General features: G+C 34.7%; 2 protein-coding genes across 2 annotated transcripts in view; both read left to right on the top strand.

Annotated features, from left to right (window-relative positions):
• The window catches only part of LOC137392718 (uncharacterized), a 329,168-nt gene that overhangs the window by 136,860 nt on the left and 175,495 nt on the right, over positions 1 to 16,813 (top strand). The window lies entirely within an intron of this gene.
• Positions 1,313 to 13,657, top strand: LOC137394032 (transmembrane protein 143-like). Its single transcript, XM_068080748.1, has 5 exons — positions 1,313 to 1,378; positions 7,968 to 8,162; positions 10,239 to 10,845; positions 11,332 to 11,438; positions 13,439 to 13,657. The coding sequence occupies exons 1-5, from the start codon at positions 1,313 to 1,315 to the stop codon at positions 13,655 to 13,657; spliced, it is 1,194 nt and encodes a 397-aa protein (XP_067936849.1).

Genomic DNA, 16,813 nt, shown 5'->3' with positions numbered 1-16,813 from the left:
GAATTATTAAATCCATCAAATATTTTCATCCTGTAGGGTATTACATACCATTGAATATGATCTTGGCACTTCTAATTAATCAGTTCATTAACCCATCCAAGGCGATATTTTGTTGAATTGTTGCAATCGACGAGCTTTAAACTTCCTATATTGAGGAAACATATCTAGAGTCCCACAACTCTCAATATAGCTAGTGTAACAAACTTGAAGTTATGTATATGAAACAAAGCTGAAAAGGTGGGACTCTGTATATTGATATGCTTCAGTTGTCTTTCTATCACAATAAAATGACATCATAATTTCTATTATTGATTTTATCAAACTCATAAAGAATCGCATCTCTCCAAACTTTATATGCGCTTTTTTTAAAGAAGGAAATAGTTCAGTACTAATAGTCAGAATGCTTTCTATACTGTGTAATAAAGTTGTGATATGCCATTACACAACACCTACTTGTTATGCTAGTCTAACATGTTACTTGATAATGTGCATTGCTATACAAAACATCTCTGATGAGGTATACAGCTGGTTCAATGGAAAATTCTAAACATCTAATAATGAATGGTGTTCCCGTCTAAGTGTGCTATTTAAAACAGGCCAAACTCCACCTACAGACCCTTGACATTGGTGACACTTGTGTGACACTGTAACTAAAAAAACTTTTCCAGGGTAAATTATGATATGCCATTACGCAATGCCTCCTCGCAGCCTTTTAAGGTTCTATTAATCATATTGTTAGATAACACATACATCTTCAGGAAAGGTACGCGTGTTATCTAACGAATCAATGTGTCGATCAATGACTTCCAGCAACCAACAATTATTGAAATAAAAAGCATTATTATGTGGTGTCCCCGACAGTTTTTGTTGCAAAAAGTGTGACTTGTACTATATGTCTACAAATGCGATGACCAGCAGCTGCTAGTTATACATTGGCTACGGTACATATTGGCAGCTTGCCATAGTAGGCCTACCCATTCATTACGCTCGCTGGTGGCCTGCTGTCAAGTATCTAGAATATTTTGGATTAACCAATTATTTTTGGGAACTGTCAGATACAAGACAGCTCCTCTCCTCAGACTGAATAGCTTGGGCAATGGCTCTCTTCTTTTTGAGTCTTATTATGGAAAGGTGTGCTGGAAACAGGCAGTATTAGCTCTACCATACAACACTAAACAAACTGACTTTATTTCTACAGTCGGCAGTTGACTATTACCTATAGCCTGTGAAACTGTTACCTATAGCCTGTGGAACTTAATCTAGTCTTCATACTAATAGAGGATCCTAGTAGAGGATAGGAAAAACTAGAGGCATGCCAGAGAGTGACAGAATACAGCAAGCATATGATGACTCTAGCAGTGATAAAGAGATAACTGAGGTAGGTAATACCACATACAGGAGAAATCAAATACATGTAAGTTATGTTATATCTATTAATAGAGTTATCATGATAGTGAAGTTACTAGCACTTATAGGTTCAACTAGACCTCTATATATCCATTTAAAACGTGCAGCATTAAGTCTAATAGAACTATATAGACTTAATGAATATAATTTACATGTAAAACTAAAGTATATCATGCATCTTACATGTACGAGCATCTCAGCACCGGACTTTCCAAGTTTTACACAAAATTTTACACAAACGCATTGCTCTTCTACTTCACTCATTTTCGAAAAATCCGACGAACAATAAAAAATGACCTTGACATTGCCTACTATAACTTCATTGCGGGTGCTCTGACAAGCGTAAAACTTTGGCTATGGGGAAATCCCGTGTTGCTTAGCAACATGGAACAATCAAAACAACTGTACATGGTCTTATATTTGACCAGGAAAACGATTCGATTCCGGGAATTTTATGATCACCCCTCGTATAGCCATAGTAGAACTTACAACTAATAATTCATACAACTTCCTGTGGATCACCTGAATGTGTGTCTCTCTAACTTACTCTATCAATGCAGGTACAGGATTTACACCAATATAACAACAACCAACAGCATCCTACAGACTACGACAGCAATGAGGATGGTTGATTTCCATAAAGTATTCTCCATCATAGCATTGCAGACGGCAATAATACTAGGTAACACTACAGACAATCATGGTAGACAACCAAAACTGAAGCAAAATGATGATACCAGTATATACAGACAAGGGAGATGGGCAAATCATGGTAGTTCAAACATTAGAAATAAGTAAATGTAAGCGACAGCTATTTATAATTACAAACATTTATTTCCGAGAGGAGACAACTTCAATGAAGGCAAACATTTCCAATGAAAAGACACAACTCCAATAAAGAAGACAACCTTAAAAATAAAAACTTGGTAAAGTGCCAACTCCTAATAAAAGCCACCATCAGAACAACTACTAATAAAATGTTCTGAAATTCTACATACGAACAGTCCTTCAGACAACCTAAACAGGTCCCCCTAAACTGATGATGGCCACAAACAGTATAAAGTCATCTCAGTATTGTAATAAAGAAATATATTCTGGTGTTTCTCATAATCATACGGGCTGCTTTTACTTGTCAACCACTGTGATAAAACTTATCAAATTCTACTCGCTTGTCTGTATTTTATTATCATTCCTAATTGATACGGTCAACACAATTATACAAGTATTCATTGCATATTGTTTTATTTTATTATTAACATTTTATTAATCTATTTTTACATACGACAGAATAAATATAAAATAAACTAATAAATCTAAACATTTCCACAATCCTTTTGACTGGCTTGCATACATCTCTTGAGTCAACGCATGGCATGTGAAGGAGCAGGACAAACACAACAATTGTGACAATGAGGAAGAAATCTTAAACACAGCTCATGACATCATACTATAAGATTGTGTCACTTCTGTTTGTGTTGGTATGAGTGCTATAATCACTTGTACTCATGTAAAGAGATACACATATCATACACTTGTAATTTGTTTCTACCTTTACCTATAAATTCAATAAAGGTATTTATTCACACTCTTCATTGAATTTCATCCATATATTACCACAAGCTTGTTCAAGACTCATCACCAAGGACAATTATTATAATTAGAAAGTAAGATATTGTGAATTACATATCACCTATGACAGCCAACAGCGCTTAATCAGTATTACTGATATTAGCTAATGCTTTAAGGACATTCACTGATCATATAGAAAATTGAACCATCTCTGGACCCGAAACAAGCCTATGTGATACAATAGTTGAACTACGGCAGTTTGTACCTTGATTAGGGTATACGAAGGTACAGAGTTGTAGTAGGGTTTGTTGCTAGTAGCTGACTGCGTGTGAGTTGGAGGTTGGTGTTAGGCACTAGGGAAGTATATTGTCAGTACCATGTGTTGATCCATGTTTGGTTAAACATTTCTACTTGCATCATATGTATTTTACATGTGAACTACTATCTGTGTGAACCAGGCTTTACAAAAATTAGGGAACTTGGCCAATATTAAACTAAAAATATTCATCTAGTTTCTCTGCATATAACGACGATGCTGACAGTTGTCACTAGTACTAGTACTCTGGGAGTTCCATGCACCGTGAAAGATCGTTATGTGTAACTAGCTGCAAAATTATTCTTAGATGTAAGAAATGTATACAAAATCTAATGGATTGAACTATAGTTTGTACTTACTAAAGAGTTGTAGAATATATCCATACTTGACATTCCAAAACTTTTATATGCTTAAAGATGTACACAAAGTTATACAATGTCTTTGATTGGAAGGTTTGTGTTTTTAATGAATATAAACAACAGAAACAGCTTCAAGGTGGGTATCAATTGGTAAACCAAACTTTATAGCTATAACATTATATGTCAACATTGAAGTTAATTTTAGGTATAACATAGCTAATTATATACATTGTATTTCAGACATACCTTATCTGTCCCACACTTTTTACAAATCAAGGTATCAGGCTGCACAGTGCATATTGATATAACATATTATATAATGACATGAGCTCCTTGCTGGAAGCTCACTTTTCATTGTGGTTATTACCTGATTAGTCGTTGAAGTCCTTGTTTGACCTTCAAATTTGACCTTGAATGACTCACTCACATTTTTGAGTTGTTAGATGATAGCAATAGTCTAACATACTAATAACTGGGTTTTACCCATAGAACAAGCGAGCATATGCATTATCTGGATCCAATTTCTCATATTATTGCAAAGGACCAATCACATCTCATATCAATGCGAAGGACCAATCACAATCAAAACTTGCTTCGCACTGAACCAAGGACAACTAATAATACTGACCTCACACTTGCACTGAACTGAACAACTGACAAAACCTATGAGTAGCAGTCCTGCTCTGTGATAAACTCAACTATTGTTAAACTGTATCTACATGTATATTCAGAGGTTCAACATACCAGCTGCTTGTGTAACACTAACTGCTGCCAGTCATGTCAGGAGAAGAAACAAATGAGGTATGAGCTAAGATGATGGATATAATATATTTTAATTAGACAGTAGGATTGTCTCGTTGGGGTTTATGTTTTATTTTTAACTCTATGTTAAATATCCTTTATGAGACTTTTGTTTCTTCTTCTGTCTTTGAACATCTTATTTTAGACAGTTTTAGTTTTCAACTGTGTCTCCGTATTGCACTAGCTTATCTACATGATAACAGCAGACATTTCTGGTATGATAGCAAAATTAGCAGCAGTGTTCTATATCAAGGCAGGAAACACAGCAGGAGTTTCACAGACAGTTACTCTCTCCGGGAGCACAAACACAGTCATTACTAACACTAGCTGACCATCAGTAGCTTTGGGTAGATGATGAGGCAGCAAGGTACGGACACCACCTACACAACTATGTACCCTTCAGAGTCATAATCTCATATGAATCCTTTCAGTCTGACACAACTTCCTTTTTACTACCCTGGACTCTCTTTTCTCACTCTCTCGGTTATTTCATGTCTACCACCTGATCTACCGTAACCTATTCCATATTCGTGTATAGCCATTATTGAAAGACAATCAAGGTCTGGTTATGGCTACTGTGTATGAATTCTAATATTTTTAACAAGTGAAAAATAGACTCACTATTGAAAACTGCACTTTTGACTCAATAGTTTTTTCAAACAAACAACATGCTGCAAAACCTCTATTGGAACGCCATCTCTATTCGAATGCCACTTCTATTTGAATGCCACCTCTATTTGACCGTCTCTATTTAAGATTTTTGATATTTATGAACCGAATAGCAAGTGATCAGTAGAAATGTGTCTACAAAACCGGACCAATAATGAGTCAATTACATCAATAACAATTAACTCATTTGCTGTTTCTGTTTGTAACTAAGACAGTTTTGAAGCTCAGTCTTAATGGGTTTTTTGTTAAAACTTTGAATGCGAGACCATAGAAATAATTAAGAACTGTATCAGGCTAATAGTAGTTTCTTTTTTAATGCAGTATGATTGATATCTTGATGTATGTGAAAGTCATTTTAGCAATTGCGATGTTTTGGATGACGTGTGCTAGGCGCGCATCCGGCTAAAAGTTTATCATCATTTTCACGAAACGTTTTTCAAATAACAATGCCTAAAGTTTGCTCTGCTAAAAAACTGATATCGACTAGTTGAGCAATGCAGAAGAAGAGTTGATGTCAGCAGACACCGAGGAAGGTAATGAACAGCTAAAAGATAATGAATACTTTATTTACTGTATTATGGCTTACCCAAGATATAGTTTAAATTAACTGAATTTACATATTTGTTATTATTTTTAAATTGTATTTTTTCAATTGCTTATTTAATTTTTACCTAAAAAGTTTCAATACTTTGACAAATTTCTTAGTTCAAATGTTTTAAGTTACTTCGTATGTCAAAACAAATATTTGCACAGATTTTTTTATTGTTCATCAAGAGATTTTATGTAGAGTTGATCAAAAGTTACTGTTTAATTATAATAGCATGATAAAAGTGTGATTATATGATGAATCTTTGACTGATGTTCACCGATATAATAATCCTCTGTTTAATTATAATAGCATGATAAAAGTGTGATTATATGATGAATCTTTGACTGATGTTCACCAATATAATAATCCTCTGTTTAATTATAATAGCATAATAAAAGTGTGATTATATGATGAATCTTTTACTGATGTTCACCGATATAATAATCCTCTGTTTAATTATAATAGCATGATAAAAGTGTGATTATATGATGAATCTTTTACTGATGTTCACCGATATAATAATCCTCTGTTTAATTATAATAGCATAATAAAAGTGTGATTATATGATGAATCTTTTACTGATGTTCACCGATATAATAATCCTCTGTTTAATTATAATAGCATGATAAAAGTGTGATTATATGATGAATCTTTGACTGATGTTCACCGATATAATAATCCTCTGTTTAATTATAATAGCATGATAAAAGTGTGATTATATGATGAATCTTTGACTGATGTTCACCAATATAATAATCCTCTGTTTAATTATAATAGCATAATAAAAGTGTGATTATATGATGAATCTTTTACTGATGTTCACCGATATAATAATCCTCTGTTTAATTATAATAGCATGATAAAAGTGTGATTATATGATGAATCTTTTACTGATGTTCACCGATATAATAATCCTCTGTTTAATTATAATAGCATGATAAAAGTGTGATTATATGATGAATCTTTTACTGATGTTCACCGATATAATAATCCTCTGTTTAATTATAATAGCATGATAAAAGTGTGATTATATGATGAATCTTTGACTGATGTTCACCGATATAATAATCCTCTGTTTAATTATAATAGCATGATAAAAGTGTGATTATATGATGAATCTTTGACTGATGTTCACCGATATAATAATCCTCTGTTTAATTATAATAGCATGATAAAAGTGTGATTATATGATGAATCTTGTACTGATGTTCACCGATATAATAATCCTCTGTTTAATTATAAAAGCATGATAAAAGTGTGATTATATGATGAATCTTTTACTGATGTTCACCGATATAATAATCCTCTGTTTAATTATAATAGCATGATAAAAGTGTGATTATATGATGAATCTTTTACTGATGTTCACCGATATAATAATCCTCTGTTTAATTATAATAGCATGATAAAAGTGTGATTATATGATGAATCTTTGACTGATGTTCACCGATATAATAATCCTCTGTTTAATTATAATAGCATGATAAAAGTGTGATTATATGATGAATCTTTGACTGATGTTCACCGATATAATAATCCTCTGTTTAATTATAATAGCATGATAAAAGTGTGATTATATGATGAATCTTTTACTGATGTTCACCGATATAATAATCCTCTGTTTAATTATAATAGCATGATAAAAGTGTGATTATATGATGAATCTTGTACTGATGTTCACCGATATACTGTAATAATCCTCTGTTTAATTATAAAAGCATGATAAAAGTGTGATTATATGATGAATCTTTTACTGATGTTCACCGATATAATAATCCTCTGTTTAATTATAATAGCATGATAAAAGTGTGATTATATGATGAATCTTTTACTGATGTTCACCGATATAATAATCCTCTGTTTAATTATAATAGCATGATAAAAGTGTGATTATATGATGAATCTTTTACTGATGTTCACCGATATAATAATCCTCTGTTTAATTATAATAGCATGATAAAAGTGTGATTATATGATGAATCTTTTACTGATGTTCACCGATATAATAATCCTCTGTTTAATTATAATAGCGTGATAGAAATGTGATTATATGATGAATCTTTTACTGATGTTCACGGATATAATAATCCTGCATAGCATGCAGGATGTAATAACCCTGCATAAAATGCTGATGTAATAACCCTGCATAACATGCTGATGTAATAACCCTGCATAGCATGTTGATGTAATAATCCTGCATAACATGCTGTTGTGATAACCCTGCATAACATACTGAGTCATTATTTCGTACTTTCAGCAACTTTTTGACCCATTGAGTCCTGACAAAGACACAGTGAGCACACGAATGTTGACCAATCAGGAGAGGCTTGACAATGAGTTTTGGTTACTGCAGCGGCTGAGTCAAATAATGGAGAAAGCAAATTTTTATGAGCTGACAGAAGCTGAGATTAAGAATAAGATGTCTGAGCACGAACATCATGAGGGAGTCAAGGTGAGACTTTGGTGATTTGAAGGAAGTGAGTGGACAGTCCCTGTCATTTGGCGACATTTGTCTATTGTAATTCCTCAGCTTTGCCTCGTGTTACCTTTGAAAGTGAGTTGCGCTAACATTGACGGAGCCTCAGATCAGGGCAAACCTTTTAACAGGAAAGTGTCTTGCTTTAGCGCCAGATTTTCTTTTTAGATACAGAATGTGCTTTAGGGCAGGGTCTACTCCTAGATTTTTTAGATACAGAATGGGCTTTAGGGCGGCGTCTACTCATAGAGATTTTAGAAAACAGAATGGGCTTTAGGGCAGGGACTACTCGTAGAGTTTTTGGATACAGAATAGGCTTTAGGGTAGGGTCTACTCGTACAGTTTTTAGATACAGAATGGGCTTTAGGGCAGGGTCTACTCATAGAATTGTTGGGCTTTCGGGCAGGGTCTACTTGTAGAGTTTTTGGATACAGAATGGGCTTTAGGGCAGGGTCTACTCGTACAGTTTTTAGATACAGAATGGGCTTTAGGGCAGGGTCTAGTCATAGAGTTTTTAGATACAGAATGGGCTTTAGGGCAAGCTCTACTCGTAGAGTTTTTGGATACAGAATGGGCTTTAGGGCAGGGTCTACTCATAGAGTTGTTGGGCTTTAGGGCAGGGTCTACTCGTAGAGTTCTTAAATGAAGAAAATGTTTTTAAGAACTAGTTTGATTTTTAGATGCAGTGCCTCCTCCGAGGCGACGACTTTACTATGAGAAAGGTTTGCTATTTATCAAATAGCATATAAATTCCTTCAGAAATGTTTAGACATGGTAGTATGTGGTATTGAATAGCCTTGATTGTGCTCATTTAAAAAGCTCGTGACATCATTCTTAGTTGGCTGTTTGCTGCCACTTGACAGTATGATCTAGGTTACTTCAAAGATGCATGGTAGTTCTGGAGAAAAATGAGTTAGTTATGCATGTGACGACTATTATAAAATATGGTCTTTATAACATTCAAGCAACTATTGTACTATCCCTTTCCTTCTATCATATTGCCCCTTTTCTTCTATCGTACTGTCCCTTTCCTTCTATCGTACTGCCCCTTTCCTTCTATCGTACTGTCCATTTCCTTCTATCATACTGTCCCTTTCCTTCTATCGTAATGCCCATTTTCTTCTATCGTACTGTCCATTTCCTTCTATCATACTGTCCCTTTCCTTCTATCGTACTGCCCCTTTTCTTCTATCGTACTGTCCCTTTCCTTCTATCATACTGCCCCTTTTCTTCTATTGCCCTGTCCCTTTCCTTCTATCGTACTGACCCTTCATTCTATTGTACTGTCCCTTTTCTTCTATCGTACTGTCTCTTTCCTTCTATCGTACTGTCCCTTTCCTTCTATCGTACTGCCCCTTTCCTTCTATCGTACTGTCCATTTCCTTCTATCATACTGTCCCTTTCCTTCTATCGTAATGCCCATTTTCTTCTATCGTACTGTCCATTTCCTTCTATCATACTGTCCCTTTCCTTCTATCGTACTGCCCCTTTTCTTCTATCGTACTGTCCCTTTCCTTCTATCGTACTGCCCCTTTTCTTCTATTGTCCTGTCCCTTTCCTTCTATCGTACTGTCTTTTTCCTTCTATCGTAATGCCTCTTTCCTTCTATTGTACTGCCCTTTTTCTTTTATTGTATTGTCCCTTTCCTTCTATCGTACTGACCCTTCATTCTATTGTACTGTCCCTTTCCTTCTATCGTACTGTCTCTTTCCTTCTATCGTACTGTCCCTTTCCTTCTATCATAATGCCCATTTTCTTCTATTGTACTGTCCCTTTCCTTCTATTGTACTGTCCTTTTCCTTCTATCGTACTGTCCCTTTCCTTTTATTGTATTGTCCCGCTCCTTCTATTGTACGATCCCATTTTTTCTTCATATCAACCTCATGAAATAAAGGAAATGCTGTTTTTCTTACCATAAGCATTAGCCCTTTATACTCATGAAAATACAAACATTGCTGAATGATACTTGTGATGGCCTGATGTGCAATATTCCATATCTGGCACTACTTTAATACTAATTTACCAGTGAACTTGTAGTGCATGTACTTGCAGGTGTCAGTAGATGTTGACAACTACAGCATTCTCAAATTTTGGGTGCTCGGCAAAGAAGCAGTGAAGTTAGATCAGAGTCTGTATAGCAGATTAGTTAGGTTATTTCGTCGCCAGTCTGCCAACCAATCAGAGAGCATGTATAAGAGAGTCATCTCGGCCGCACGACTTAAGAAAGAAGATAAACTAACGCTGAAGGCCTTTAAAGATATCTCCGTAGATGACCTTGAGAAAGTTCTTCCACTAGGTTCCATTAAGATAGGAAAATTTGACAGATACATGATAATAACGGCGATTGGGCTCACGGGTTTAGCGTTTCTGTCAAAACTTGTAACAGTTCTTGCTAAGATATCTGTGAGTTGGCCTCTTGTAATGGCTGGATTCACTAGCTTACTCGGTGTGAAAGGCTACTGGGCGTACCGCTCCCGCTGCAACAATTACATGGCAGCCTTGAATAAGACACTTTACTATAAAAATATAGCCAATAACAGGGGTCTCCTCACCCTTGTCATCGATCGAGCTCAAGATGAAACATTTAAGGAAACACTTCTTACCTACACCTTTGTGCAGGCACTTAGCAGGGGAGATAACCATGGTTACTTGCCTTCAGGTATTTGATGCTTACTTATTCTGTTTTCTGCGTGGGTGATTTAGGAGGTCAAATAACTTACTATAGCTACCTGTTCGCTGAGTCTATAAAGATTAATGAAAAGCAAGTTAGAATTTGATATCATTTTGTTGACTTATGACGAATTCACATCTCATGTGGTAATTTTAAAACATTTAAAAAAATTGAAAAAGTGCTGTCTTGGAGCTGCCAAGTTGGGTAGATTTGTTATCTTATATTTACTCACATCTGTTTAGGAAGTCAAAAGTTAGCCTAGTTTCTTGTGACTTAATATTTCTAATGCCTACATACCAATTCCTTAAATACACTGTAGTTTTAAAATTTTAGTTGTTAGTTGTCTTTTCTTGGGTGCCCATATCAGAGTATGAACAGACAATTCCGATATTTTATGACGGGTTCTGTACCAGTTCAACCTTCATGATAATAACAGATATTTTGAAACAATCACTGCATGATATTTCTTATTAGAAGTGACTAGTATCTCCTTGGAGAATGCCATTGAACAGTGGGTTCACGATCGTACTGGAGCTGCTATAGAATTCGACTCCGCTGAGGCTATCTCCATCCTGGAGAAGGTCTGTATCTTTACATATAAATTTGCCATATAGGCTATCAGTTATTTGATAAACAAATACAGTCAAACATGGATAACTCGCCACGGATAGCTCAGACACATGGTTAATTCGAACGGTTTCTTTGGTCCATTCCCACGTAATGATAAATTGCTATAGATAACTCGAACTCAATACTGTTAACTCGAACTGTTTTTTCCCAACGGCTACCGAAACGGTTGTTATCGCTTTAGAAAATCACTTTATTCCAAGCCATAGAGGTAAACTTCAACTTTTCGTAATTCATAAGCGTCGTTATTACCACCCTCGGCAAAATATTTTTGTCAACGACTTTTCTAAAGGTTTGGTGAAATTTGATTTATACCAAACATCCGCTTAGCGATCGCCCTTCGGAAGCAAGGTAAAGTTTGTTTGTTTGTGAATATTACTTATTGAGGTTTTCATGAGAAAATAGTGTTCTGTTGACTTCAGAGTTAAAAGTGAGGTAATCTGCATAAATTTCAAGAAAAATCGGCAAAATTGATCGTGGGTAAAACGCTCAAAAGAAAAAGATGTCTTTTCTTTTGAGCATTTCAACAACGATCAAGTTTTGCCAATGTCAATCTAAAAAACGTCCTGGCATAACATCACCTCAAACAACAAACCAATCTCAAGTGATAGGAAAATCTCTATATTTTTTGATAAAAAACGTTTTAAACTTTACATTAGAAGCATTTAATTTGAAACAAGCCATTTGTGCTTTTGATTTATGTTATAGTTTGTATATGTACATGTATCTACTAATAAATAAGTAAATACATGGACAGTGGACAATTGTGACAGTGCTTTGATAACTTGAACGCTCTGATAATTCGAACACTTTCGCTCGGTCCCGTGAAGTTCGAGTTATCCATGTTTGACTGTATCTGGTGACTGGTTCCTAACTATATACTGAAAACAGGTAGAAACTAATGAAATGTAAGGGTAGACAATCTCTAGTATATATTTTTTGATTAAGTGGTTATTTTCTACCTAGTATTATCATTAGGCTTGAAGACACTGCTCAGTGATATTGATAAGATACTGATGCGTGATATCAAATCACATTATTATTTATCACAGATTTATTAATCGATTTTAGCTCAGTTGATTTTGAAGAGTGTCTGTAGATGTGTAATAATATAAACTTTTTGAAAACACAATTCTGCGTATTTTCAATTTTCTGTAAAAATGCAGCAATGCATTTTTGCATTACTCAGTTATAGTGAAAACGGAACCGGAAACAGATAGGTAATAAAATTTTGACCGATGAAAAAGTTGAAATTAAGTTGAACAGTTAAAAATACTTACTAAAACTTAGCTTCAAGTGTGTGTTTAGTAAACTAAACTTAAATAAACTAAGTTAAAATCAATGTTTAGTTTATACGACTGCCTCGAAGGTAAGAACTTTCTATGGTACGTACTGCACATAGTACATTGTAATGTTATATTTTATTGCAGATCATAACCACTAAATACACTAAAGTTACTGTACGTAACTATAGTAACTGAGGTTAACATATTGTTTTGTTACTGATTTTTAATATGTACAGTACATGTATATAATTTTGATGATTTTTACCAGGGGGTGTTTGCATTAGATAATTAGCAAGGGTTTCTATACCTCTCTATATGACATTTTCCCCTCACGATGCCTTCACTAAAACGAATTAAAATCGTATGGCGAGGGTCTACTGTAATAGGGTCCACTGTACATGATGATCTGTGCTTAAGACTGCTTATTACTACTAATGTTTGTATTAGTCGGGTGGCACTTTACGTCTCGTACAAATGCTCAGAAGCATATGAAACACAGGCTATATCCTCATCGCACTAACATGTGGCTTGCAATTTTACTTGTTGGCTGAGGAGTCACAGAGTTTGCCTTTTCTGATTTCTACTAGTAACAATATTTACTAATAAACAACTTTATGACTAGACTAGAATTTCATTGGAATGACATAGTGTTACCACACATGTTACAGGTTGGAATTCTTTCCCTGACGAACACTGGGGTCTCTCAGACATTGTCCGTGCTGCCTCTAGAGCAAGCTCATAGGTTGCTGCCGCAGACTCCTCTCTCTGTGCTAACTAGAGTTGATGATGCCGATGTCACTGAGGGATATGATAGGTTTAGATACGAGGCATCTAATGATTCAAAGACTAATAATTCCTTTATGAAGATCTTCTCCTCTTCTAAATAGTCGGCTGATGTTTCTATTGGTGTCTAAAAGTTGTGTATATAATTTGTAGAAGTGGATAGCAAATAAGCACTTTTATATTGTTCTATTTCTCGCCATTTGCCTCAGTATGACCTTTATATAATAGCATGTTATCATGATATTACTTTGTACATATATACAATATTCATTATAATTGACGAATATTTATAAATATAAAAATAAATACAACCTTATTCACATGATGAGTATTTAGAGTGATATGTTATAAAGCGAACCACAGTTCTGTAGGGAGTTGAGTTAATAACAGAAATCTACTAGTTCGGAAACATTTATACTTCCTAGACAAGTACCGAATACCCGTATCACACCTGATGCAGTAGACAGCCATTATATGCCTATGTTAACTCTCTCATTCACTGTATTCATGCGAGTGATATTATATCACTTGCATGAATACAGTGAATGAAAGAGTCTGTCTCATTCACTCCGCCTTTTTATACAAATGCTATATTAGACATTTGTATAGAGAGGCGGAGCTAGTTGTAAGGGCGGGGCTTATAAACAGCTGATGTCTCTTGTTGGCTAGCTACAATATCTAGTTGATATCAAATATCCAATTGAGAGGCGCTCATATACAATGTGCAATCTAGCTTATAGAGAAGCTATGTGTGTTGCCTGAACCTTTGTTTATCTCTCTGGGTTTGACTCTCATTGACAAAACGTTGACAAAGACAGGTTTGGAGATAAGATTTCTGTAGCCAAATCTCCTGATAAAATTGCGATGGAAGCTGGCACATGACTCACTTGTTTACAACCTGTTTATTTGTGCCATGAACCTACAAATCTCTAATACCTGAGCCATTAGTGACAATAAATACTCCCTTGAAATATTCATATGATTACATAAAAGACATGGAGACAAGATACTTCCATAGTAGCGTTTTTGTATTCAGGGTCTTCTGAACTGCCTTCATATGAATATCTTCCTAACGCATATGTAGATACCTATAATTATATAATGACACTGATGTCTATTATACACTGGCACATCAACATCTGCCTCAAGTTATACAGCAGTTATCATTCCTTGAACAAGTCTTCACCTTATCACTGCATGCTTTAGTCAAACGTGGAGTTATCTCTCATCTCATTTCCACACTAATGGACAGAAGTACTGGAGATAATGAGCTCATGAAGGACAAAATTAGGTCAATAATGAAAATAGTACCTCTATTAATAGCAATAGTATTTCTATGTTTTCTATTTATACTAATATAATTTACTTGTCATTAACTGTACGGAGGGTTTACATCTACTACTACTTCTTATATATAATGACATACCGTATAATAATCGTGTAGATACGGATGACTCAATAAAAGATCTTCTAGAATTCTATTAAAACATTTATTGACACTAGTACAAATCAGTGTGCAAGTCAATAATAACATACTCTATCAATTTAATAGCCTCATTATTATGAGAGGTTATTACTGCCTATCATGATTGGTTGGCTCTATTGTATTTCCTTAGCCAGTGCTTTGTTTTAGCGCCTGCTACAACCGACATGCAATTTACTTTTTCCCACATCTATCGAAGTATCTATGCTCTTGCATTCAAAGTTTTTAAGGAAAAATCTTAGAGTTAGAAAACGGACTACGATACGAACAGAAACAACAACAAAATAATTGTTATTGATGTAATCGACTCATTGTTAGTATGGGTTTGTAGACACTTTTCTATTGATCACTTGTTATTATTGGTTCATAAATATCAAGAATGTCAAACAGTATCAGTCAAATAAAAGTGGCATTTAGATCAAAGTGTCGTTTAATTAATGGGTGGCATTCATATAAAGACTGTTCAAATATGACCTTGACATTTCTTATTAATCAGTTCATAAACCCATCCAAGGCGATCTTTTGTTGAATTTTTGTTGATCAAAGAGCTTTAAACTTCCTATATTGAGGAAACATATCTAGAGTTCCACAACTCTCAATATAGCTCGTGTAACAAACTTGAAGTTATGTATATGAAGTAGAGGTGAAAATGTGGGACTCTCTATATTGATATGCTTCAGTTTGCTTTCTATCACAATAATCACAAAATGACACCATAATTTCTATTATTTATCTTATGAAAGTCATAAGGAATAACATCTCTCCAAACTTTATATGCATTTCTTTGAAGATGGATCTAGTTCAGTACTAATTGTCAGAATGCTTTTGATACTTTGTAATAAAGTTGTGATATGCCATTACACAACACCTACATGTTATGCTACTTTAACATGCTACCTGATAATGTGTATTGCTATACAAAACATCTCTGATGAGGTATACAGCTGGTTCAATGGAAAATTCCAAACATCTAATAATGAATGGTGTGCCCACCTGAGTGTGCTGTTTAAAACAGGCCAAACTCTATCTACAGACCCTTGACATTGGAGACACTTGTGTGACAGTGTAGCTAAAAAAACTTATGATGTGGTAAATCATGATATGCCATTACGTAATGCCTCCTTACAGCCTTTGAAGGTTCCATTGGTTATATTATTGTATAACACACCTATCTTCAGGAAGAATTGGTGGGTAATCTAACGAATGATTGGGTAGAAAGATAAACACAAATATAGATACTTGCATAAGTGTGAAGGCTGTCTAAACAATGGTTGAAGTTTACTAATTTGAGAAATATATATATACAGATGAGTTCATGTCGCCAAGCAACAATAGCCTTTGTTCCTAGCTTGGTCTTTCAGTTAACTAATCAAATCTAGATACATACTTGTTCAAGTGTTAATGCTGTCTAAACAATGCGATTTCATGGCTAAAAACCCTGAATGCATATATGCAGGCTCTTGTACAAGAAAATCAACAGATTCCATAAATACTATATGCTTACAATTCAATGACCAGTTAGTTATACATTGGCTAGGTAAACATTGGCAGTTTGCCATAGTAGACTTACCCACTCCTTACGCTCACTGGCTGCCTATATTTTTGGATTAACCAATTATTCTTTAGAACTGTCAGATACAAGACAACTCCTCTCCTCAGACTGAATAGCCAAGTAAATACTGACTACAAAGCCTTTTTAACTCTCCATTTTATTAACTTGGTACGATAGTTCTACTGAACAAGTCGGTACTCTTTAACATGTGATGCTTGTGTTTAG

This window comes from Watersipora subatra, chromosome 4 (assembly GCF_963576615.1).
Source record: "Watersipora subatra chromosome 4, tzWatSuba1.1, whole genome shotgun sequence".
Classification (NCBI taxonomy): Eukaryota; Metazoa; Bryozoa; class Gymnolaemata; order Cheilostomatida; family Watersiporidae; genus Watersipora; species Watersipora subatra.
Note: the sequence above shows the minus strand (reverse complement) of the source record. Positions and strands in the feature narration are given on the sequence as shown.

What these genes read in the sequence shown, in the direction of transcription:
- LOC137394032 (XM_068080748.1), top strand. Translation starts at nt 1,313, where the DNA reads ATGCCAGAGAGTGACAGAATACAGCAAGCATATGATGACTCTAGCAGT. An exon ending in GTGATAAAGAGATAACTGAG is followed by an intron (nt 1,379 to 7,967) that starts GTAGGTAATACC and finishes TCGTACTTTCAG; the next exon opens with CAACTTTTTGACCCATTGAG. An exon ending in CCATGGTTACTTGCCTTCAG is followed by an intron (nt 10,846 to 11,331) that starts GTATTTGATGCT and finishes ATTTCTTATTAG; the next exon opens with AAGTGACTAGTATCTCCTTG.